General features: G+C 48.9%; 5 protein-coding genes across 5 annotated transcripts; 1 reads left to right on the top strand and 4 right to left on the bottom strand.

Moving 5' to 3' along the window:
• Positions 1 to 249: 249 nt before the first annotated feature.
• BKA67DRAFT_618608 (uncharacterized protein) lies at positions 250 to 3,958 on the bottom strand. The gene is made up of 5 exons (XM_046105453.1): positions 3,524 to 3,958; positions 2,441 to 3,472; positions 1,927 to 2,392; positions 1,570 to 1,874; positions 250 to 1,508 (listed from the first exon to the last, which is right to left on the bottom strand). Exons 1-5 carry the CDS (start codon positions 3,591 to 3,593, stop codon positions 322 to 324), a joined length of 3,060 nt encoding a protein of 1,019 aa, XP_045960759.1. The 5' UTR covers positions 3,594 to 3,958; the 3' UTR covers positions 250 to 321.
• A 1,577-nt stretch (positions 3,959 to 5,535) lies between these two features.
• On the bottom strand, positions 5,536 to 9,145 carry BKA67DRAFT_511976 (importin-beta domain-containing protein; the record flags this gene model as incomplete). Its single annotated transcript, XM_046097436.1, has 6 exons — positions 5,536 to 5,720; positions 5,776 to 6,768; positions 6,820 to 8,194; positions 8,256 to 8,722; positions 8,832 to 8,910; positions 9,056 to 9,145. 6 exons carry the CDS (start codon positions 9,143 to 9,145, stop codon positions 5,536 to 5,538), a joined length of 3,189 nt encoding a protein of 1,062 aa, XP_045960758.1.
• A 4,247-nt stretch (positions 9,146 to 13,392) lies between these two features.
• BKA67DRAFT_158552 (uncharacterized protein) lies at positions 13,393 to 15,216 on the bottom strand. The gene is made up of 5 exons (XM_046095153.1): positions 14,804 to 15,216; positions 14,679 to 14,741; positions 14,536 to 14,617; positions 14,074 to 14,475; positions 13,393 to 14,007 (listed from the first exon to the last, which is right to left on the bottom strand). The coding sequence occupies exons 1-5, from the start codon at positions 14,963 to 14,965 to the stop codon at positions 13,646 to 13,648; spliced, it is 1,071 nt and encodes a 356-aa protein (XP_045960757.1). The 5' UTR covers positions 14,966 to 15,216; the 3' UTR covers positions 13,393 to 13,645.
• Positions 15,217 to 16,038: 822 nt separating this feature from the next.
• On the top strand, positions 16,039 to 16,838 carry BKA67DRAFT_531787 (uncharacterized protein; the record flags this gene model as incomplete). Its single annotated transcript, XM_046099427.1, has 3 exons — positions 16,039 to 16,296; positions 16,518 to 16,543; positions 16,601 to 16,838. The coding sequence occupies 3 exons, from the start codon at positions 16,039 to 16,041 to the stop codon at positions 16,836 to 16,838; spliced, it is 522 nt and encodes a 173-aa protein (XP_045960756.1).
• Positions 16,839 to 17,599: 761 nt separating this feature from the next.
• BKA67DRAFT_513987 (impB/mucB/samB family protein) lies at positions 17,600 to 19,634 on the bottom strand (the record flags this gene model as incomplete). Its single annotated transcript, XM_046097616.1, has 3 exons — positions 17,600 to 17,865; positions 17,929 to 19,364; positions 19,414 to 19,634. 3 exons carry the CDS (start codon positions 19,632 to 19,634, stop codon positions 17,600 to 17,602), a joined length of 1,923 nt encoding a protein of 640 aa, XP_045960755.1.
• Between the last annotated feature and the right edge of the window lie 2,330 nt (positions 19,635 to 21,964).

Raw genomic sequence — 21,964 nt, 5'->3', positions numbered from 1 at the left:
CCTTGCGGTAATCATGGTTCAAGAGGCTTATAAAAGGGTGGGCGGCGAGAATGCGGGCGAGTCATGAGTAGCTACTGGGTGAGCGATTGGAGCACAGCCGGTAAACATGGCCAAGCTCTGGCATTGGGACGTTGGGTTGCCAATACTGTAGTCACAATTAGACGTCGAGTGTTATGGATATAATCGCAATTATCGTCTTAAGCTATGCTCATTATACACTAATCTTAGCTCTAATGACACCAAAACGTTGACTAATGCAGCAATATATTATGTTTCCTATCATCCTATGTACTCTATTCCAACTACGTTGATCGATAAGCGTTATAACTTGTTCTTCGACTTCTTCGAGCGCAACCACGAAGGTTTCCATTTCGACTTTGATACGGAAGGAGCTTCGCTTGGCTGTATCAACAATGTTGGCATAGATCCAGGCAATTCTTCTCGAGGACTGCCTATCAAGGTATCACCCTCCAACTCCACAGCAGATCGAGATGACCTGCGCGCTTCTAGCTCAGCCGGTCTTCCCGAGACTGCACCACGTGGGTTATCTGCTCCCAGCCCTAGATCACTCAGAGAACCGAGTACCTTTTCCGAGTCGAGTCGCAGAGTCACCGAGTTGGAGATCGGCGCCGTGTCACCCTCTAGCTCGGAGGCAAAAGAGCTGAAATGAAGATCTGATAGAGTTCTCGGCGACCCGGTCAACTCAGTTGGCGCTCTACTGAAACTTGGACTCATTGTGTTGATCGATGAGGATGCGGGTGAAGCGGGATAATCAGGTGGTTTTCCGAATCGGCTGGCGTAAATTATATCCTCGACATTCCCCCTCAGTTTGTTAAACTTGAGACCGATATGAACCTTTTTCAACGGAATCATTTCATCGATAGAATCGTGAACCTGTTGTTGTAATCGTTTATCCTTCCCAGCAAAGGTCTTGATTGTCGTACTTGTGTAATATCGCGCGGCATCCTCAATCTGCTTTACCGAAACATACTTGCCTTCGTACCGGAAGGATCGCTCAAGGATCAGTATCATGTCACATGAGCATTTCAGTAACATTCTTGCCGCCGGTGGCACGCTGAGCAAGCAACCAGCTATTCCGAGGATAGTACCGATGCCCGCAGTCGCGAATCCGACGCCAAGGGTGACAGCAGAGATCACGACGAACTGCGTTAACGAAACAGTCATGAACTTCTTGAAATTCACCATCACGACGTTGGTCATGATGGCCTCCACTTCTGCTGGCGTGGCTTTTGGGAAACCGAAGCACTGAAGAACATGTTCGCAAATAAGCCGTGAGACAGTTGGTGTACCAATCATGCCGGAGAATGGAAGAGGCACGGCGGCAGTTCGGATGGCATGAGTTCCTAATCTCATACATTCTGTTATTGCTGAGTTAATCTTTTGGTCCACATCGACGACTTGCGCAGCTACGCAGAAGAGACGGACCCGCTCGTCGGCAATGAGACCAAGAGTTTGAGTGATAAGACTCTTGATGCCAATGTCATCGTCTGTGTATAGATGTCAGTAAATTGCCCCTCTTGTTTCAGTTTTGGTCGAGGATATGTATACCCTTAGACAAACAGCAGTATCCATCAGCTTTGTAGTGCTTGATCTGTGACAATTGCGATCGAAGCTGCGAGAACTGATCCTCGGCTGACTGATTCGCTTCTTCGTTCGCCAGTCGAATGGCTTCTTTATAGTCTCCCGATTTCGCCATGTATTCTTCCAAAAGCTGCATCTTGCGGTACCCAACTAGCTTGTCTTTCTTAGTGCCAACCACAAATACCGGCACATCATGAGAAAACTGGGAAATAGTCTCAAATGTCTTTTTGTCCGCTTCTTCGATACGACTCACATCGGCATCTACACAGAACCTGCAATTCATGCTCAGTGATTAGACGCGCAGTTGGGGGTCAAAGCTCTTACCAGATCACATGCAGTGCCTCAGCTGCGTCTTTTTGAAATGCCCGATGACGGAGAAATTTCGCTATCAGTTCTAATTCTGTATCACTTCCAGCTTGCCAACCTCTCGAGTCGTGGATCAGAAGTCCGGGGTGCTTCGGTGATTCAAAGGCTTTGTTGATGTCATGAACTCCTTGATCGTAAGACAAAGATTCCTCAGTCATTTCAACACCAAACACCTTGTTTATTAGGGTCGATTTGCCGACCCCTGTTTTCCCGCAAACTAAAATACGGAAGGCTTTTACACCACTAGCTTGCAACTGCATGCCTTGAAGCCAGGGTGGCAGGGAAGTGGCATTGTCAAGTACACAATCTGCCTGATAGTCTGCAAGGCTTCTCTTTAGTGGCTTGAAACTGTTGAGCTCCAGGTATTTCGGGAACCTGTCAAGGATGCAGAAGACGGAAAGGTGAATGATTGTTCCGTAAGCACCTGCAGGAAATTAGAACTTCTCTCATGTCATCAGGTGTACATGCCTACCTGTGGGATTCCAGCCTTTCAAGCTCGTGGAACTGAAAACTTTGCGCAGTGTTGTGCGAGAAAAGCAATCGTTATCAAGTCTCAGGCTATGTGAACCAGATTGATTTGTCGTCGTGCCCGCATGTGCTGCTTGCAAATCGAACATGCTGACTTGGATACCATTGGTATACTTGAAGCTCCAATGTATGTCCTCGCTATCGTCTAAATTGGGCATTCCTCCCGCATATTGAGGGAAGACAAGAGTCAATGGACTTTCGGTCTTGACAGCTGGCTCATCTATGGGGCTTATTGCCAGGCCGGCTTTCATCGATTCTATCAGCATCCATTGCAGTGGATACAATGAAAGCCCATCATGCTGTACGCCGCCACACATATCATCAACTGACCCGATGAACCAGGCTTGTATGAACGAGTGCTCATTCATATCCAAGTTGCCGTGCTTTAACAAATCCGGACCTCTGCCAGAGCGCGCTTCGTTGAGCGCCAATGCCATGCGAATATGCTTGATTGATGTGACAAATCCAGTCTCGTAAGTAGTTGTCGTTGAGCTCATCTTGAAGCTATCGAAAAGCCCCACAAACTGTATCCGGGGCGCTTGACCCGTGTATGGGCGAATCGATTCAAGAAGTCTCGGTCCATTTTTGTTGTCGTCCTCAGCTCGAGCCTTTTGCAGAGCACACGTACAGTCATAGATATCATCAAATCTGGTCAGAGACGCTCTTAGAGGTAAACCCATGTGATGTATCACTCCCGCTGCTGCTCGTGCGACGAAGGAGCCATGGCCGGAGCCAAAGAGATACAGCTCATCTTCCGGCGACTCAAGCGTTGAGCAGATGTCTTTAACAATGCTCTTGATTTTGACGTCCGTATCATCGCCGTATATTTTTACCTTAAACTTGTCGGCAAGTTTAGGTGGTTTGCCAACACATGTGTAATATCTTCTAGTCTGGATTATGTTCTGTCCAGCAGAACCAGTGATGAGTCCATCCGTGACCAGACTGTGTAGCCGCTTGATGCTGGATTCTCGTTGCGCTAGCCCCTGATTAGCAAGCATGTTCTCAGAACAGACAGCGATCAACTCACCTTCGCCGTATCGCTCTTCAGCCCCGTCTACGAGCACCACCAAGCGCTTCATTGTTCTTTGTGTCGACATTGCGGGTAATTGGCATGATGAGTGAATACTTTTGGATTGGTTTGACAATGGGGGTCCGATCGTACGGAGGTGTGAGGCAGGGAGTGACTGTTGAAACCCTACAAGACAATAACGCCAGCGCGTGGCTATGCTGATATGGTGCCAGAAACCAGACACCGAAAAGCTGGTGCGCGTCCGATATGAAGACTCGAACGGCACAACGGCCAGGAGCCCGAGGAAATGATGTCAGTCTGAACCGCAAGACAATGCGATGCTTCCTAGCAATAAACTGGCAATTGGATATGATTACAGATCATCACATGATTCCAAAACAGACCTCATAAGGCTGTGACTCGTTGCTGTGTGTGTTGAAGACGGCAATTCCCCAAAGTTGCCGGGCCCCGTGGGCTTGAGTGGCCGCTGGCGGGGGGACCTTTTATTTCTGAACCAACACGCTAAACCCGTAACGACATCGCTGAAATCCTACAAGCACTAAAGTAGGAAGTCGGTTTGCACGCGGAGGGTAAGTACTCTGAATACATCGATGCACATCTGAGTTTGGGGCAATACCCTTCTGGACCCTTTAAGATCGCGCGATCCTGCGGGTAAACGTTCCCAATCTCTCCATGACAGCTCGCAAGCCGAAATATCGGGACTGAACCTTTTGTCGCCATCGAAACTTACAACTCTCCAATCATGCACTGGACCTACTGTAGTGACCTTACTCCGTACTGGCGGGTCGTCTTCGGGTCCCACCCGCCTGGGCGCACAGGGGGTCCAAGAACCACAAGAGTTCGATCGGCGCTTTTTTCAGCTCTATTCAGGGCTCTTGTGTCACTTGTGGAGTGCTGAAAGCATTGGTAAATCCATCTTGAAGGTACCAGGGAGCTGCTAAAATTAGCAAACATAACCACGTTGCAACGCGCAAGAGGACTCTACACTATAGAATGGAGAAACTCAAAGTCGGGGTGGCGCAGTGAGAATATCGAGACTGTATACATACACTCAACTGGTATATATGGCCATCGCACTCCTGGATACTCCGGATCTTCCATTCAAGGTATTCCCAAATTAAGACAGCCTCGAAAAGCCTTACACATAAATAATGAAATAAAAGAACAACACCGTGACCAAAGAAGGTCAATTTGATGTGCCACATGAACTGCGCATTCTTCGTGGTCATCGCTAAGTTATTTTTGAACGGTCCGAAGAGACAACAATACCAACGTAATCCGCCAGGTGAATTTGCTAGCAACTAATTAGTAAATTCGAACTTGCAAGCAGACGGGAATAACACACTGATACTATGTAAAACAACTACCAATGGTTCAATTAGTCGTAGTCTAGACACAAGAATATGCTTTTTCGTCACCGGTCAGGGTGCGGCTTGGAATACAAAATCATAGAACGGCCAAATAGCAATGAATTATCGAGTAAACAGTGGCGGGCTCCACGATGAGGAGCTGGGGAAAACAAATGCATTTCATCAACATTCATATAAAGGGATATTGTGTTTGCACGATCTAAAATCTTCTTCCCAAAGTGACTCATTCGTCAACCATCGTGCTGCCAAGTTTCATTTTCCCCAGAAAACTCCAAGCCATCATAGATTCATGGCAACGCGTTCTCTTGGGCGTCGTACATGAGGTCGTCCCTCCCGCCGTCCCTGTCTCAGGCTCATCGGATGACTCATTTCCCATCCCTCCGCCCGGATAGAAGATGCAAGCGCCACTTAAGTATATAACACTACCCAATGTCCATCAGCCATGACTACCGATCACATCATGGTGTAATCGGTGTAACCGGTGTAGCCCTTGACCCCGTAGCAACGATCGAGAATTTGCTTAATGTCGCGAAGAGCCTTTTCATATCCGACGTTGGATGCGCGCTCAATCTCAGATCTCATGATCAGTATGCCTTTACGCCTCAGCTTCAGCCCGCTTCTGGTCGAAGGACAAATCGCCTAGTTTGTGCCTCCGGCAGTAGTCGGAACTCCCTGAGGATTTTGTGCCGCTTGGGCTGCGAGCTGAATTGCGGCTTGCGTATTGACCTCGGCCTGCTGGATTGCGCTCTGGATGACAGCCTGGTCATCGGCAGTCAGTGGTGCGGTGAGGGTACTGTAAAGCTGGGGTTGCTCTTGCTGAACCTCTGTTATCATGTTAGCATGAGGTCTTCCTGGTAGTTATCCATTGAAGAAACTTACTCATCAAGGCATTTCTAAATAGCTGGTAAGGTTCGAGCTTATCCAATGGAGATTCAAGAAGAACACTGTCTTCGCCGAGATCGTCATCAGAGTCTTCTGCGTCTCTGTACTGGTTCTCCAGACGACTGAATTTGGCGGCTTCCTCGTTTAAGAACTCCAGATAGGCAGTACTTTCATCGCGACCTTCTTGAGGCTCTTCTTCAGTCTTTTCTTCAACCTGCCAGTTGAGCTCATCCTCAGCCCACTCATCTTCGTCGTCGAAGTCATAGCTGGCAGCGTCGTAGGTATAGTCGTCCTTCAAGGCATCGTCGCGGTTCTTCATAGCACTTGGCAACGTCCTAAAGAGAATTGTCACACCCTGAAGAAGCCTTGGCCAGCCGGTCTGCACACTTTGAGGAATCTGGTCGGGGTTGAGGTGAAGGAGTGCGACAATGGCAACGATGCAGAGCTTCTTGTCGTGGACTCGAGTGAAAGCATCCATGTTACCAAACCATAGACTGAAGAACTTATTCGTCCAGCCATTGGTTTCAAGAACATGGAGCGCAAGCACCGGGTTGTAGTAGATGGCGTTGATAACCATCTCCATGAGGTGAATCTTGTATGACTTGACTCTGACGTCCTGTCCGTTGAGGACCGTCATAGCCATGGAAATGAAGCCAGTGACGCACTGGTCAATATGGCCACGAAGGCTAAGCATAATGGCCTCCGCCAGTTTGCACGCACAGATCCGGTCCACCCCGCCAACCTTGGGGTCTTCAAACAAGTCTGAGACCATGCTGTAAAGTGCATTGACATATTCAGGCTTTTGTGCAAGGTGGGGAGCACCATATTGCACAAAGTTGTCGAGCGCAGGTAGCATATCCTCAAGGTAGAGCTCAGCACCAGATTTGAAAGTGCGATGAATCAGCTCGAAAGCTTGCCACATGGTAGCTGAGATACTCTTGGCAGCGAAAGTGCACGAGTCGATGATTTCGAATACTTCATTATAAAGATCTAGCAGTGGATATTAGCAAGGGGTCTCCAGGTGTGACAAGGCCGACCTACCGTAAAGCTTGTTCTCTAATGTGATTTGGATGACGGGCATAAGGACTGCTTCGATGTGCAGAAGAACATCGGGGGTGCTCTCTAGCGTTAAGATAAGTGTACCAATGGTTTGCAGGACGCCAAGAGCAGTTATGCTCTTGTCGTCCAAGTAATCACCATAGTCATCACCGTCGTCGCCCTTAGCGGCGTTCTTGTCGAGAAGCTCTCTAACGATACGAAGGTAGGTGTCACGTAGCTGCTCGCTAAGAGCTACGGCGAAGGGTGTGAGTTCGGCGGCAAACACCTCGACAAAGTCTTCCATGACGTTGGCGAGAGCGTCGATGTCGCACTCGTTAGCGAGCTTGAGTAGTTGTTGCATAATGGTAGGAATGCTTTGTTGCATGCTAATACGGATAGCATCATGTCTAATGAGAGGCTGTAGAGCAAGAGCTGCAGTGACACGGACGGGTAGATCAGTATCAGCCATACAGTCCAGGATGTGACGGTAGATGACGAGCAGGTTGTTTTGGTCCTTGAAATTGAGCTGCTCAAACTTCTCGATGGTGTCACAAGCACGAGCTCTAAGGTAACCCTGGGGGCTCTTGAAGTCAGGGAAGACATATCGCACCAAGAAGTACTCGACCTGATCAGCGATAGGACTCTTCTTTCCAAGCAGAACGGGTGCCAATGTGCCAATCATGCGCAAGGCGCCTTCCTTGCCAATGTGGTTCTTGGCCTCGGGAGCAGCAGCTTCGTATTCGTTAACTACACTGTTAATGAACTGCAATAGCTCGAACGTTTGCTTTCTCCTGACCTTGGTCAACGTGACCAAGAAGTTTGTCGCAGCAACATCGGGCGAGGAAACCTCTTCGTAAAAGCTGAGTTTCCGGTGAAGGTACTCCTCGGGCTCGTCCTCGAACTTCTCGATATCCTCTTGGGTAAGACACAGGACGGGGAAGACCAGGTGAGTAACCAGGTTGGTCAAATGCGGCTTCAGGTGCGTCCACATCTCCTTGGGCCTACAACACTCGTCAAGGAAGACCAATGTGTAAGAAAGACACGGTTTGCTGAGCCAGGCGGTCTTGGCAACCCACTTCTCGACCTCTTGCAGATAATGCTTCATGATCTCAGGGGCCACTGTGGCTGTGAAGTCCTTCGCAAAGGTCTTGTGCTCGTCGCTTTGTGTCGAGACAGCCGTGACGTTTCCGTGTCTGATCCAGAGTCGGTTCAGGTTGAAATATGCCCACTTCTTAGCCTTCCACCAGTGGTTCCTCTCTCGCTCGTCGAGATCTTCCGACATGGCTGTAGCAGGAGCGGCCTTGGAGATGGTGTGAAGGAAGACTCCGCACCAGCCAATGTTGGCATCTCTCTGGCGGAGGAAGCTTGGTAGCTCCAGCTGGATATTGTGTCAGTCTCTGTCATTGTTTTCACATCCCCCCTGAAAGAAATCGTCTTACCCATGTAGCATGTTTGTACGCCTTGAGAGCGATGTGAAGCATCTCACCAGCCTCCTCGCTGTCCTGGTTGACCAACTCGTTGCATACTTGCAATAATCTGGGGAAGCTAGCCTCGACAATCTTGTCGAACTCGTTTCTGCTCGGGTCCTGGTTGCCCTTGAACCGATAAGCGCGACATGTGACCAGTAAACATTGCAGACCGGCAAGGACAGCGGGGGCGTTGTCGGCGTGAAGCAGCTGCAGAGTAACGTCGAGGAAGTTGGGCCACTTCCCGGGGAAGTCAAAATGCAAAATGCGCTGGATCATCTGCAGCAGCTGCTGGCGAACGGGACCTTGCGAGGAGGCAAGGATTGGCAGTATACGGTTACGGAATCTCTCCTTTTCATCTTCGGCTATCAGAGGCTCATCGGGGTAGTGGTCGCTTTTGGACCATGCTCGATTCGTTCGGTTTTTTAAGTAGATGACAGCTATTCATGGGCAAAGAGTTCTCGTCAGCTTATGGTATATGCGACCGCCGGGGAGCAGTTTCGGTGCGTATTGAGGAGTCTGGGTGCGGGTTGTGTGCATATAACATACATGAAAGCCTGACCGCGTCTTCGGTCTCGTTGGAAAGAATGTCGAGAAGCACATCGCAGAAGCCAGCGTGGAGTTCGGCCTAAGAGGTGAAAGATAGGTGAGCATGGGGGGTTTTTCTCGCAGGTATCGTGTCCATCCATGTCACCGACGAGGCAAGACAAGACAAGGCTAGACAAGACAAGACGAGGACATGCCATAGGCGGTAGGCCATATCGACAACATACCTGCTTCAGTTCCAACTCGGCAGCCCGCCGCACATTGGCATCAGAAGACAGGGTCGCGACGATGCGACTCCTGATGGCCTCTGCATTCATGCTGGGCGTTCGAGAGATGCTGGGTAGGGTAAATATAAGAGAGAGCTCCACCGGTTGGGGAAATCAGAGGTCAATGCAGTTTTGATATGCCCCCTTGACGGGTCGTCGATTTGGGGGGTGGGATGTGGTTCGGAAATATGGTTTGAGTGTGGTTCAGCTCGAAAATTATGTATCTAAAACCAGGTACGTATTTGTTTTCTGCCAGTCGAAAATGGCGGGGCAATTTCAAGTCGGTCAACACCAGACGGGGACTTGTCACTGACGCCAACAGGTGCTCAGTCCACTGTCTGTAAAAGTACCCGTGCTGCTTGTGCCTGTGCTTGTGCTTGTGCTCGTGTTCAAACTATGGATCCTCGGGGTCTGTCAAGCAAGTACGGATTACCAACATTAAATAATAATAATAATAATAATAATAATAACAACAATGATGACAATAAAGGTCTGTGCTGTCAGTGATGATGAATTCTAGCCTGTTGACAAGGGGAAATTGAAACTTCCATGTACCAACCTGGGCAGGGCAGGTAATGGAATAAACAACCATAGCAGTCCCCGTAGTCCAGATGACTTGATTGCTTTGAACTAACCTCACATTATTATTCTTTAGGGCGGATCTCCTGGTTCTGTAGCAAATATTTTTTTTTTACATGCGAGGAGCATTGGCCAACGTCAATTCCATGTTTATTTTTATTTTCTTTCCCCCCTCTTTGTTTGCATGCAATTCAACTGCCCTGTGGTTGGTGCGAAGTGGTATGTATGCATTGTAGTGTGTGCCTCAAATTGCCAGTAACGCACCGCATGCAACTGCCATGCCTGACAACAACGTGCAAAGCAACGCAACACATCTCGTGGGCAAGGGACAATGCCAAAACGCAAAAATCCAGCATGCAAAAAATCAGGGACCAACAGGGGAGATGCGATGTACCCAACCTTGGAACTCCTCCAACGTGACTGGCTGCTAAATCCAAAATAACCGGGGTTTCCCTTTTTAGGTTGGAGTTCGGGTACCCATAGTGGGCATAGTTGGCCCTGCGAGTAGTGGGGGATGCCCAGTAATTTCTTTCTTGAGGCAAGATTCAGGCAGCACAAAGCCCACATATTCAGAACAATATGACGATATGTCTCCAAGACCGAATCACACCTAGCCAGGAATTAGCATGATTAAGAATAACAGATTCTAACGAGTACAAACGGTTAACACAGTACAATCATGCGTACCCTGCTCAATTTCTCGGAAGGATGCTAAAATCCTGACACTTTGCCTTCAATAGCACCATTTCTTGCAGAGGCGCAGGTTGGCAAGGGTTCCTCTGGCGGCGCTTGTGATCGGCTTCATCAGGGTCCTCCACCGTTGGTGTTGGTGCGCTGCGTTTATAATCAAACTGTTGTTAACCTAGTCGTTACTTGTTGATCAGCACAGCCAAAATGTTACCGGACTGGTGCTTTTCAGACGTCGATTTTGTCAATGTTCGCCAGTTTTGCAAGCAAGAATGCGGGCATCAACCGGCCACGGTCACAAGAGCACAGGAGCAGAGAATCAAGAAGAAGCGGAGGATTTGTCCCGCTATGGAATAGTACGTTTACTTGGGCTCTAGCAGTGCAAAAGTGTTGCCCCGCGACTTATCGTGGCCTAGTTCTGCGATAAGGGATCGTCAATATTGGAACGCCGAACTCCGTGATGCATTGTGATCATTCATGTGAGGATACCAATGGATCTATCTACCTTATAAGCCTTCCATGAGTGTTTATATTCGGGTAGATATCGTAGTGACTAAATTTTGTCCCACGACTGGACCCGGGAGATGTGGCTCCTCCTTCTCCTTCTTCTTCTTCTTCTGTTCATCGCTTACGTTTGTTTCAGTTGTAGCATTCCAAGGAGATGCACAATTCGATTGGGACCAATTCAAACGTCAGAGAGTAATCATTGCAAGGCAGGGGGGGGGGGGGGGGTTTCTCAGCTGTTGTCCTCGAATTGTACAATTACGAATGACAAGTGTTCCAACTCATAAGAATTTTGGACGGTTAAAGTGCGTCAAAAGTAACCGCAACAAGCATTTGGCATGAAAAGAAAGAGAGAGAAACCCCGAGACTGACCAGTAGAGGTATCAATCCGTCAACCTTACATTAACAGACGAAGGGCTACTTCCAGTCCGGATATTATATTATACATGCAATCGACCGATGGTGACTTTAGCACTTAATCCTAATGGGCATTCCAAGTGAGAACAATGCAATATCGATGACAAGAACGGTCATACCCAACCCAATACAACAGATGAGAAAAAAAATTATACATTAGATTAAAAACTTGAAAAAGAAAGGAAAAACGAAACGGCCAGCGAGGGAATCGAACCATCACACGCAGCAGCTAATGGTCTTAGAGGCCGCCGGCGACTACCAATCCGGCCAATTGTGTCAATATGTTTTTGAAAAGAAGATCTGCATATTAACCTATGTTCCAAACCTTGACAAGCATATCCCAAACTACATCAGTATTAAATATCTGGCAGCCTGAGGTCGGCAACGTGCTTCAGCTGACATCATACCACTACTCGGTTGGGCATGGAGGGACTTGGCGATCACTCGCCGAATGACTCACCCAGCGCTCAGGTGCTTAGTTTCATGGATGAAGAATACACATATTTCACAAGATAAAAAAGCCTTTCCACCGGCTCATTTTATTCGCAAAAGTAAAGAAGAAAAAACTAAAGTTTTCACTTGAATAGTTCGGCGGATTGACAGACCACTCCAAACAGCATAGACTACCACGAAGAACCATGAAATAGATTGTTTCACAATCGCACAGAATCTGACCAATACCCTACATTGCTTCGTGTTTTTTTTTTTTGGTTCAAAATCCAAAATCTCCAAACCGTGACCTGAGTCTTCCACAAAACACTACCACCGTCCCCCCTGCGTGATTCCACACACCATGCGTCCAGTCGATCGTCTGATAGATCCTAGGAGAGGAAGGTATCGTCCGGGGATCCAGAAGATGGAGGATGTGAATATTGGAGAACTAAATCAAACCAAGGGTTTCTCCTGGGCTGGCAAGATCCAGATTCCTTGAGGCCGTGGGTTTCATGCTGGCTCGAATTTCCGTGGAAGCAGCAGGAAACAATTGACTACGGGATAGTAAACACGCAAGATATCCACGGTGGAAGCAGCCCCAGGATAGAATGCGTTTGGTAATCCATCCATGGTAAGGGGGTGAAGATTGCGTTTTACCAGTCCAGGTACCATGTTTTAATACAGAATCCAAGAAATTCTATAGCTTGGTGGTGACATTGGTGGAAAATGGAACGTGAATCAATAGTGCCCCGGCTGAAACATGGTTTTGGCATATGAGTCGAAGACAGTTCTCTAGAACTTTCATACTTTGTGCGTGTGTTGCTTGTTTTCCGGAAGCAGAAACCAGACGAATGTCGAGTGTTGTGCCACGAACTTCAAAGCAAGAAAAACTGTGGATCCAATCCGGCACTGGACGAGGAGACTTACTGGACCGCAAGCCCAGACTTGCTCAAAGATAATTCTGTATCAAGACAGAGCTTGAATATGCAAATTCATTCAATGTGGTCGCATTGTCCTTTCAGCGACTGCTGCAGTGATCCAGGGTCTTTGTTGCGGTCCTTGGGTTTCCGGTAATTGTGTCCAGTATCCTCGGTATTATTGAAGCCATTGGAATGTTTGTCCAGTATCCGGATACGGTATCCAGGAGTCAGGGTCCTTGGGGGAAAGACACTGCTTGTTAGTCGAAACAGAAAGAAAAAGCCAATAGAATGGTAAACCATGGAAAAGTATGGTGAGTTGTGGAAATGATCCTTTCAGAGATGCTGGATATATATACACTCCTTCCTATACTCACCGTGCTGTCCGAATTTTGGCCTGCTCTATTAGTGGCTTCGTCCCATGATGATGCCTCATCATTACTATCGCGCCTACCACTGTGTAACAGAAAACAAGAAATGAAATAACATAACCAAGCAGCCTCCCACATTTTGGCCAAATCCGGACAGCACGGTGGTAGGGTTGTAATGATTTTCAGAAATCATAAAATCAAAAGAAAGGTCTTTTTTCTCGCGCCAATCCACGGTCTGGTATAATGCAGAGCAGGCCAGCTTCGTAAAAGAGCATGACAGAAACATCATCATCAAGTACCCATCCATATGCAAGTCGTAGTAAGTCCCTTTGTACGCCGTGTCCGATCTGGTTGAAGTCCATATGGAAAGAAACAGAAGTGAAAAGGCGTTATCCAAGAGCGATGGGTGAAAATTATCCTGGGGAGGCCATAATCCCGTAAAATCATGAAGAATGCAAACTTGCAACTCCTGGAGACTCATCTGAGTCTCACATGCAGGTATATCCAGATGGTGAGGTGTGATCCAGGACAAGATCATATGGTACTAGAAGGCTCCAAATCCGTGGGCAATAATGAACAGGCATTTCAGTTCACGAGCAAGACGGGAAGTCTCGCATCCGGGAATTGGCATAAACCAGGCGGTTTTACGGCCTGCGATGGCTGTGCCTGTCCCTGTGGCGGTCGCCACGTTCCACACTGTCCCGGTTTGCATGGCGCGGGGTTGCACTAGGTGCCATCTGAGCACTTGAAGGAGGCGCAGAGGTACGAGGAACAGGAGCGGTCTCATACTGGGAATCGTGTGTTGCTCCATAAGCTGGGTTGCCTGCGGGCGAAGCTAAAAAATCAGAAAGTGCCGACCTAGTTGAGATGTTGGTATACTTACCGCGTCCATAGAATGGATCCCTCGAGTCTGTGGGAATAAATTGCCCAGCGGCAGCCTGTGTCTGTTGGTAGAAGCCGCCAGCGGCACTTGAAGGGGGAAACCCTTGCGCATTGCCAGATGGACCTGCTGTCACATAAGTTGGTCTACCTTGGGCCATGGTTGTTACGGCTATCCTTGGATCTCTCGTACCCGAGGCATATGAGTCGTATGTCCCAGACATGGCAGTGTCGCCACCTCTGGCGATTGCCATGTTGGTACCCATCTGTTGGTATGGCCGTCCATCGGCCGGCTGACTAAATCCGGGCTGTGGGATGGAACCGCCTCCAGAATATGACACGTCCATGGGACCAGCGGAAAACTGTTGCGACTGGGCAGTAGTGTAGCCCTGTTGGCCATACCCACCCTGGTTTCCACCATAGGCTTGAGCCTGGTATCCCTGAGAAGCTCCGTTATACCCAGCTGTTCCAGTGCCAGGATACCTTGGAGTGGAGTCATAATCACGAGAATTATCCTGGTACTGTCCCGAGGCTGCGCCTTCTGTAGGTCCGTAGTACTGGCGGGACTGATGTGTGTCCGAGTTACGGTACTGGACTACTGGAGAGTTAGATTTCTGGATGAACACTCCAGGTGAATCTCTCGAGGCAATGGTACCTCCGACTGGACCGCGCGACGTTTGTTGCCGCCTTTCTTGATCCCATCGTGCAGAATCTGCTTTCAGATCTTCTATCATGGCCTGGCATTCATGCGTTTAGTGAACGATGACTTGAGTTTTGGTGTAAGATGGGAGCACTCACAGATGTCAAGTTTCGGTAAGCTGTGATATAGTAGCCTTGCACTACCTGACCCGTTTGTGGGCTCTGAAAAAGACATGTAAGCATGCGCCCGACATACCAACACCTGGACCATAGGAGATGCATACCTCGTAGACTCCAGGCCGGACAAGTGCATCGTTGCCAAGGTAGCGGCAAACGTCGGCCGTGATGACTTCACGGTCGATGCCATCCCGAGGCACGAAGTATTCGTTTTGTCGGTTGGATGCGGACGGCGGGGGTTGATTCGATCGTGCGGGTCGCGCAGACATCTTGTGTGTTCGGGGAGGGAGGAGGGATGTCGGCGACGACAAGATGAGACTAAGAGAAGGGGAAGAAGGGGGGAGAGATGCGACCACGATAGTAGCAAAACCAAGTAAGAATGTGAGGTAGGAGCAAATGGAAAGGCTCAAGATGGATTGAGAGGACGCTGGGTTGTGAAGAGGAGAAAAGCAGAGAAGCCAGGCGCTGGGCTGGCTTAGCGGTGGGGTCTAGAAGAGGACGGACAGAGTCCAGGAAGTCGTTCGCTAGCGTCCGATGCGGCCTCTTTCAGGGTTTGGCTGACCCGACAAGGCTCAGGCTGTCACGCCGTTGGTCCAAACCAGGGTGGTATGATGGCCTGCCTGCCCAATCCTCGACGGGTGGCAATCGAGCGACTGGACCACAATGAATTCGCGGGTGATGAACCAAGAGCCAGGTGACGGGCGGTATCACTCTGCTCTGCGTAGTGGTAGGCAATAGTAGGACAGACGATTATGCACACCCACAAAGGATATGCCGGTACAGCTTACAATGCCTGGGCTGTTCGTCTGCTGGGAGGATTGCGGTCGAGCACAAACGGACCAATTAACAAGGCGAGCGCCAATGTGGTGGAGCAGTATCACTCTATGCTTAAAAGTGTGCGTGGGAGTGTTTGGTTGGCTCGACAAGGCTTTTCTGCTGAGATGACAGCAAGCCGGCTGCGAATGTGAAATGGCTTGATGCTGCCCAGTGCGTCTAGCAAGGTATGGTGGTCCAGAGCCTGCAGAACACTGCTGTTTATGTGGAAATCAATGCAAAGTCGCTGCAAGCATAGCAGAACAAGTCGTAGTGGTGATAGACAATGCCCTATGAGAGGATGGGACAGTAGGATGATCGTCGGTCTGGAAGGCGAATGTCTTGAAAGGTGGGTTGGTGCTGCCGCCCAAACAAGACAAAAAAACTGTGGCTGAAGACCACTAAAAATGAACGGTTTGAGATACCCGTATCAAGTGCCAACGAGACACTGTGTCTCTGGTGACAAAATGCAGTGCTAGACTAGACTAGACTAGACAAAGAAAAAATTCAGGTTGGAGTAGCTATCAGTATGTTCGCGTGCTTCTTTTCAAAAATTGATGTTGGGCCAAAGGAGTTCGAATTCCAAATGGAAAATGCGATGCTCATGTCTCTTCTGGTTTCCTGTTGGGTTGGAGTACCAAAGATTTCACGAGGTTCCGCAGGACTCTCCAAGATCCAAGAGGTTGGATTAGGCACTATTGCTGGACCGTTCGGTCAAGCCCTTACCGTTTTGGGTGACCGTGAGCAGAAGCCGTTGTCGGTAGCCGGAATTGGTTTGTTTAGAACTGTATGTGTAGCAAATAACAGTAGCAATCTTGAACGCAACTATGCGATAATGTTGAAGCGCAAAGGAAAGCAGGGAGGCCCTACAGAAGAATGTCTCAGCTGGGAACCGATAATTCATATTATACTGTGCCAAAGTTTCGAGGGCACCAATCCGTAACGTGGACTTTGCTGTTTCGCGCGCCGTGTTACTGCTTGCCGATCTCATTATTGATACCCTATCAGTCAAGGACTTCCTTGAATAGTGGCTTGTGAGTGGTGGTTACGGGTCGGCGGCAGATATAAGTCTGAGCGTGACCTCTGTAAAGGCCTCAGATTTGTCGTCATACACGGAAGTTTGTTCGAGGCGCCTTTCTGGCGAGCGGGCCCCGAGTGGACAAAGTTCCATTTCCAGAGTTGCATCATGACGAACCCACGAGAAGCGAGACAACGAGATCCACTACCCATCAAGCACGACCAGCCAGGATTGTCAACGTGTTTCGCAAGCAGGCAGGCGGCTTCTGTGCTGCACTCTTCGACGCAGGCTGGGGAGTGCCTGCTTTGTAGGTTGGGTACCAATGCGCCAGAGCCCAATAATTGCACAGCTGTCAATGTGGGTGCCCAAGTAGTGGCCAATCATTGTATAGACTATCAATTCGTAACACAGTACTACCAAGAATCATCGTAGTCGTATCTTCCAGATTGCATGTCCGAACGTCTCATCATACCGCTTGCAGATGGGACAGTAGACAATTGCATTGTGCCTGGCTTTAGCTTTAATAAGAGCGGCCACCGACTCAGAACTATTCCGCCTGCAACCGTAGTCACGGTCCTCGAATAGTGATGAGAATGGGAATAACCGCTCACACGAGATATTGAAGTCATTGTCTTTGCCAGAACCTAAACGGGCGACCTGGGACTTACTGGAGGTGTCAATATTCGGAATCATTTCGATACCACTGCGAGACAACATTCTTCGCGACTGGCGAGGCCACTAATTCACGGCTATCTGGTACTCATGTAGACCTGCTGACCGACAATTGAATCGGACCAACCACGCCTCGGTCTTCGTTCCTGAATATCTCATCTATTGCTGCACTCATCGTGTTTGGATGCATGAGATATGCTGGTGGCATTGGCTGGCAAAACCCTTGCTGGCTAGCTTAAAACGCTCCTCACCCCGAATGCAAGCAAATGCGCATAACAAACTTCCATTTCTAGATGCCACGACAACCAAGCTTTGAATATAGTTGGGCGTTAAGACGGGAAGACCCACACCTGATCTGAAGTCTCCCATCGATGTTCCTTTCGGCTGGCGCCTTGACTGGTTATCCAAAGTTCAGCCTACTCTGCCCCTGCTCAAGCTTATTATTGCTCTTGCGCGGAGGCTTCTTCGAAGTCGATGCAGAGGCGTTCTTTTGCTTCTGGCTTCGTAGTCCTGATGCTTGACTGGCAAATCCGGAACTGCCACGTTCGTCTTGGGCTTGAAGGTCCATCGCGTAATGCCAATCATGGTGACTCCGTAAGTCGTCTGCATTCCCAAAATTCGCCTTGCATCGCGTGCACATGTGGTCTGTCAGTGGTATCTGGTTCTCTACTTTCTCTCGTGAGGATTCTCCGGCCCGCTCCGTGTTTTGCGCCATATCTACGAGGTCACGGGATTGGTCGTCTGATAATGGACGGGTTTCAGGAACGCGATCGCTGTCCTCTGGCGATTCGACGTCTCCAGAGGATGAGTCCCTCCTGAAGAAACTTTGAATAGTTGGTGACTCGAGCCGCGTCCGCTTTTGCGATCTTTCTGATAGTTCTGTGGTTGACTCCCTGGAGCCGGCTTTGAGTACTTTGGCTTCGTCGCCTTTTACTAAGAACGCACCAATACCCATATTGCCCGTGACACCATCCTCAAAGCCTCCGACACTTAAACTAAGATTAGCACAAGGCCATACTCTCCCTTCTAGTACGATTTGGTTCATCAAGTGCTTGGCAAGATTGAATAAAGCGGTTTCATCAAGTTTCTTGCCCTGAGGAATGGCACTTGATTTGGACCGCATCTGGCCTCCGTGTCGGTGTTGTAGGTGGATAGTCTTGGGCCGCCGTTTATTTTCCAATACACCTTCCTCAACCAAGCGCGAGAATATGTCGGCGGCAAAAATCCTCAACCATTTGCTGGCCTGATCAATATTGTTGATGCTCGGACGGAACGACTTTGCCGAGAGCATAGACTTGATTTGTGTGCGGGAATTAATCTCGCTAGTGTCGATGCCGCGTATTGTGTTGTACAACCATGTACCCGTGTCATCCCCGAGCTTAGATTTCAGTTGTTCTATTGGAACTCCCAGGAGCTCCTTGATAGACTCTGTGTCGAATGTGGATACAACCTGCTCGCCAAGCTTTCCACCCAAGTTGCGTATCTTGGTGAACTTCATGTCAGACAAAAAGTGCCGTACCGCTCGGTTACGAATGACTGTTTGTTGGTTGGGCTTCTTATGACCCGAGCCCAACTTACTGAGCATTTTATTACTTGCTATTCCTGCAGAGCAGGTGTAGCCGATTTTATTGCGGATCTCAGCTCGTATATCTCGAACTACCTCCGACCCGATCAACAGAGCCACATCGTCCCAGTCAGGGTCATCCGCCTCTGCGTCGACATCATCGAGATCAACCAACGCATCAGCCTGCCAGTCGAGAGCTGTGACTGGTGGCAGTGCTAACTTTTCGGAAGGGTCATCATAAGGCGGAGGGTTTTTTAATTCCGGAAACCTCTCTAGAAGGATGGAATGTATATAAGCAGACAAGTCGATAAAAACTTCATCGATACTGGCTTTCTCGACTTTTTGCTTATCCGCCGGAAAAAACTCTTTGATAAGAGCTAAGATCCTCCTTGATTGTAGCCTGTAAGGATCCAAGGAGACTTTGTGCGTCCCTATTTGAGCTGCAGCGTCCTCATGATATGCCCACGTCTCGTCGCCTTCCTTCCAGGTCGCAACGTGCTGTGCGATAAGCTGAGGACACATCTTACGCGCTTCCGTCAACGTACAATGCCGTCCAATACCAAACTTGCGTGCCGGATAGTTGATAGCAATGAGGCCTTGCCTTGTTTCGAGTGAGTACAAACAAGTTTCATAACCTCGAGGGAGCATACCATTGCTGTACTGCCAAGGGCTGGTCTTCCAGTGTACCGAGCCGGACCATTTCGCATTGCGCGTAGAACGCATCGAGATCGATATGAGCGATCACCCGCAGAGGCGAGGTCGTTGAGTATGAAGCTAACAATGCAAGCTGCCTGTGAGTAAATCGTGACTTCCGGAGCCCGGATCCATAAGCCGGGGATGAGTGCCGAAAGACAGGGGAGGAGGTAGGCATGATTAAAATTCAAAGATGGGTGAGCGCGGATCTCGGGGTAAAGCCACAAGCGATCGGCGGGTTGGTAGACGTGCGATCATATCGTCAGCAGTTGATTGAATTCAAGCACTTCCTTGAGCTGTGATTTTAAAAAACGTGATGCGCTCAATCTCGTGTGTACGGAGCAATGCCCCTCGATTTCTCGTCAAAGCTGGTTGTTGGCTTTGAGAAGGGTCAGACGCGGTCTTGTCCGCGTCGGAAAAGAGTGGGGAAAGTCTACGACGTCAAGTTCAAGCGCCTCCAATCCCGCTATTGCCGCCATGCAATGGATTTGACTTGCTGTTACTCAAATGCATGAAATGTTCAAGCCATAATACAAAATTTCATGCAATCACAACCTCCGACATTTATCAGCATGGTTGTAACAGCTAGTCATATTCTCAATTATACCATTGTTTTTCCATTCAACATTCACAAAGTGCTTATCAACCTTTTAGTTATCAAGTCATTTTTTTTCTCCTTCCTTTTGTTTTTTATTAGTTAAAACTCGCCCACACTCATGTGGAGAGATTCTCAGTCTTCTTCTTTTTATTCCGCCACTGAGAAGTTGTAGACATAGCTTCAGACACAGTTGTTCTCTAGTCGCTGCATCGTTTTTGGCGGTAAATCAGGGCCTTGTCATTTCAATGGAGATACGTCGTACTATAATGAACTCGGTGTTCTGCTCATTCTGGCCTGAACTGAACCGCAGGGTATCCCATGTGGGCTCAGTTTGGTTAAAAGTAATGCTACGCTTTAGGCGACATCGACCTGTGGCAGTGGCTCCTACGGCCCCGAACGCGTGTTGTTGATGCTGACCTGCTCCCTGACAACTTCATATTTACTGACCCAGTCACCTGCACCCCCACGTTCAAGCATGGACGAAGTACCCATTGGATGCAGTATACAGTAACCTTCCGGCAGCGCAGTCCCCCACGTTACACAGCGTTGGGAATAGCATCAAGTTGCCAAGCACCCGGCGGTGCTTAAAATAGAAACCAGTCAACCCTAATTCGGTAGGGCTGTGACCGAGCACGGCATATGGCGAATGACACAGATTCATATTAAGTTAGTCCCTATGTGTTAATCCAATCCGCGTCTTGTGCGACCGCTACCTATTGTTTGGATGCACATATAACGATCAGGCTATCCCGGCCCCGTGGGGTATGTAAGCTCCAAGGGGGGGGGGGGGGGGGGGGGGCCGGCCCGCACCAATGCCCTCCCGAACTCGACGATGAAATTCGAGGCGAAATGGAGGCTGCAGAGATGGCGATCAAGTAGCTGCGGACTGTTGTGTGGTGTAATCATTGTTGAATTAGTGGGTTGAATATGACCCCGTATACTTGATTTCGCATTCTTGAAGCAACGAGAAAGCTGAGGCAGCGGTCATTGTTAATGTAATCTATTTTCGTCTTTGCTATTGATCGTCAACCAAGTCCTCCGATGAAAGCGAATGGCCAAGCCTTTGAATACATGCCGCACTTGATCGATTCTGTAGAGGTATCAAGAGGAAAGACGTTGTAAATTTTGCCCCAGGCTGTGTCATGAAGTGGAGTAACTTGATCCTGCAGGTCCTTCCGAATATATGATTTTGCCAGTTAACACAATAGCCTAGCTGACGATAGTGTCAGCAATACATGGCAATGGGTGCAAAAAAGCAAGCAACGACCCCCAAGAACGGTGGAAGATATGAAACGATGCCAGAAAAAGGGTACGGGTTTACCGAGGTAGGGGATCACCGCTGCATACTGCATGTTTGCACTTCAAGGTGAGCACATCTGGCTGAATAAGCTCGGACTGGGTCTCGGTGTGATTTAGACTTCAGCAAAGCCAAGTTAGAGCTCCAGAGTGTGTCTTCAACAGGCAGTTGAGCCTCACAGGCAAGCTGCCCCCGAATGTGTCCCACAACAGCCCCCATAATTAGGTGCTAGTCAGCAAATCTTAGATACCTTTGCCTTCCCATTACCTTCGTTTGAATTTAATCGTACGGACAGAAATTGAAAGAACTACTCAGCTGGCTAGTAATGGGAACTATGTTTGGAGAGAACATGCGCTTGTTGTTCGAAGCGTAGATTGTAACTCTACCTAGATGTTGTAAGCGAGACAACCGAGATAGCAGTTTCGTGTTTCTCAATCTTCCAAGTCCCCACGTTCCTCTCATTCTTTCGCGGTACCTGGATCCGGAAGACTGCCGACAGCAAGACCCCCTACGGATCCTTTGGAACCCAAAATCCCTAGAAACAGTCATGCCTCTGGCAATGCCACAGGGCCGCAGGACCACACCCCACGGTCCATATGGCTACTCATCGCCT

The sequence above is a fragment of the Truncatella angustata genome, assembly GCF_020726525.1.
Source record: "Truncatella angustata strain MPI-SDFR-AT-0073 chromosome Unknown BKA67scaffold_2, whole genome shotgun sequence".
NCBI classification, from domain to species: Eukaryota; Fungi; Ascomycota; class Sordariomycetes; order Amphisphaeriales; family Sporocadaceae; genus Truncatella; species Truncatella angustata.
The sequence above is the reverse complement of the archived record's forward strand: the minus strand, read 5'-3'. Positions and strand labels throughout refer to the sequence as shown.

What these genes read in the sequence shown, in the direction of transcription:
- BKA67DRAFT_158552 (XM_046095153.1), bottom strand. Translation starts at nt 14,965, where the DNA reads ATGTCTGCGCGACCCGCACGATCGAATCAACCCCCGCCGTCCGCATCC. An exon ending in GTCGCGCGGTCCAGTCGGAG is followed by an intron (nt 14,476 to 14,535) that starts GTACCATTGCCT and finishes ACTCTCCAGTAG; the next exon opens with TCCAGTACCGTAACTCGGAC. An exon ending in ATACGACTCATATGCCTCGG is followed by an intron (nt 14,008 to 14,073) that starts GTACGAGAGATC and finishes ATGTGACAGCAG; the next exon opens with GTCCATCTGGCAATGCGCAA.
- BKA67DRAFT_618608 (XM_046105453.1), bottom strand. Translation starts at nt 3,593, where the DNA reads ATGTCGACACAAAGAACAATGAAGCGCTTGGTGGTGCTCGTAGACGGG. An exon ending in GAGGCACTGCATGTGATCTG is followed by an intron (nt 1,875 to 1,926) that starts GTAAGAGCTTTG and finishes CATGAATTGCAG; the next exon opens with GTTCTGTGTAGATGCCGATG. An exon ending in ATACTGCTGTTTGTCTAAGG is followed by an intron (nt 1,509 to 1,569) that starts GTATACATATCC and finishes ATCTATACACAG; the next exon opens with ACGATGACATTGGCATCAAG.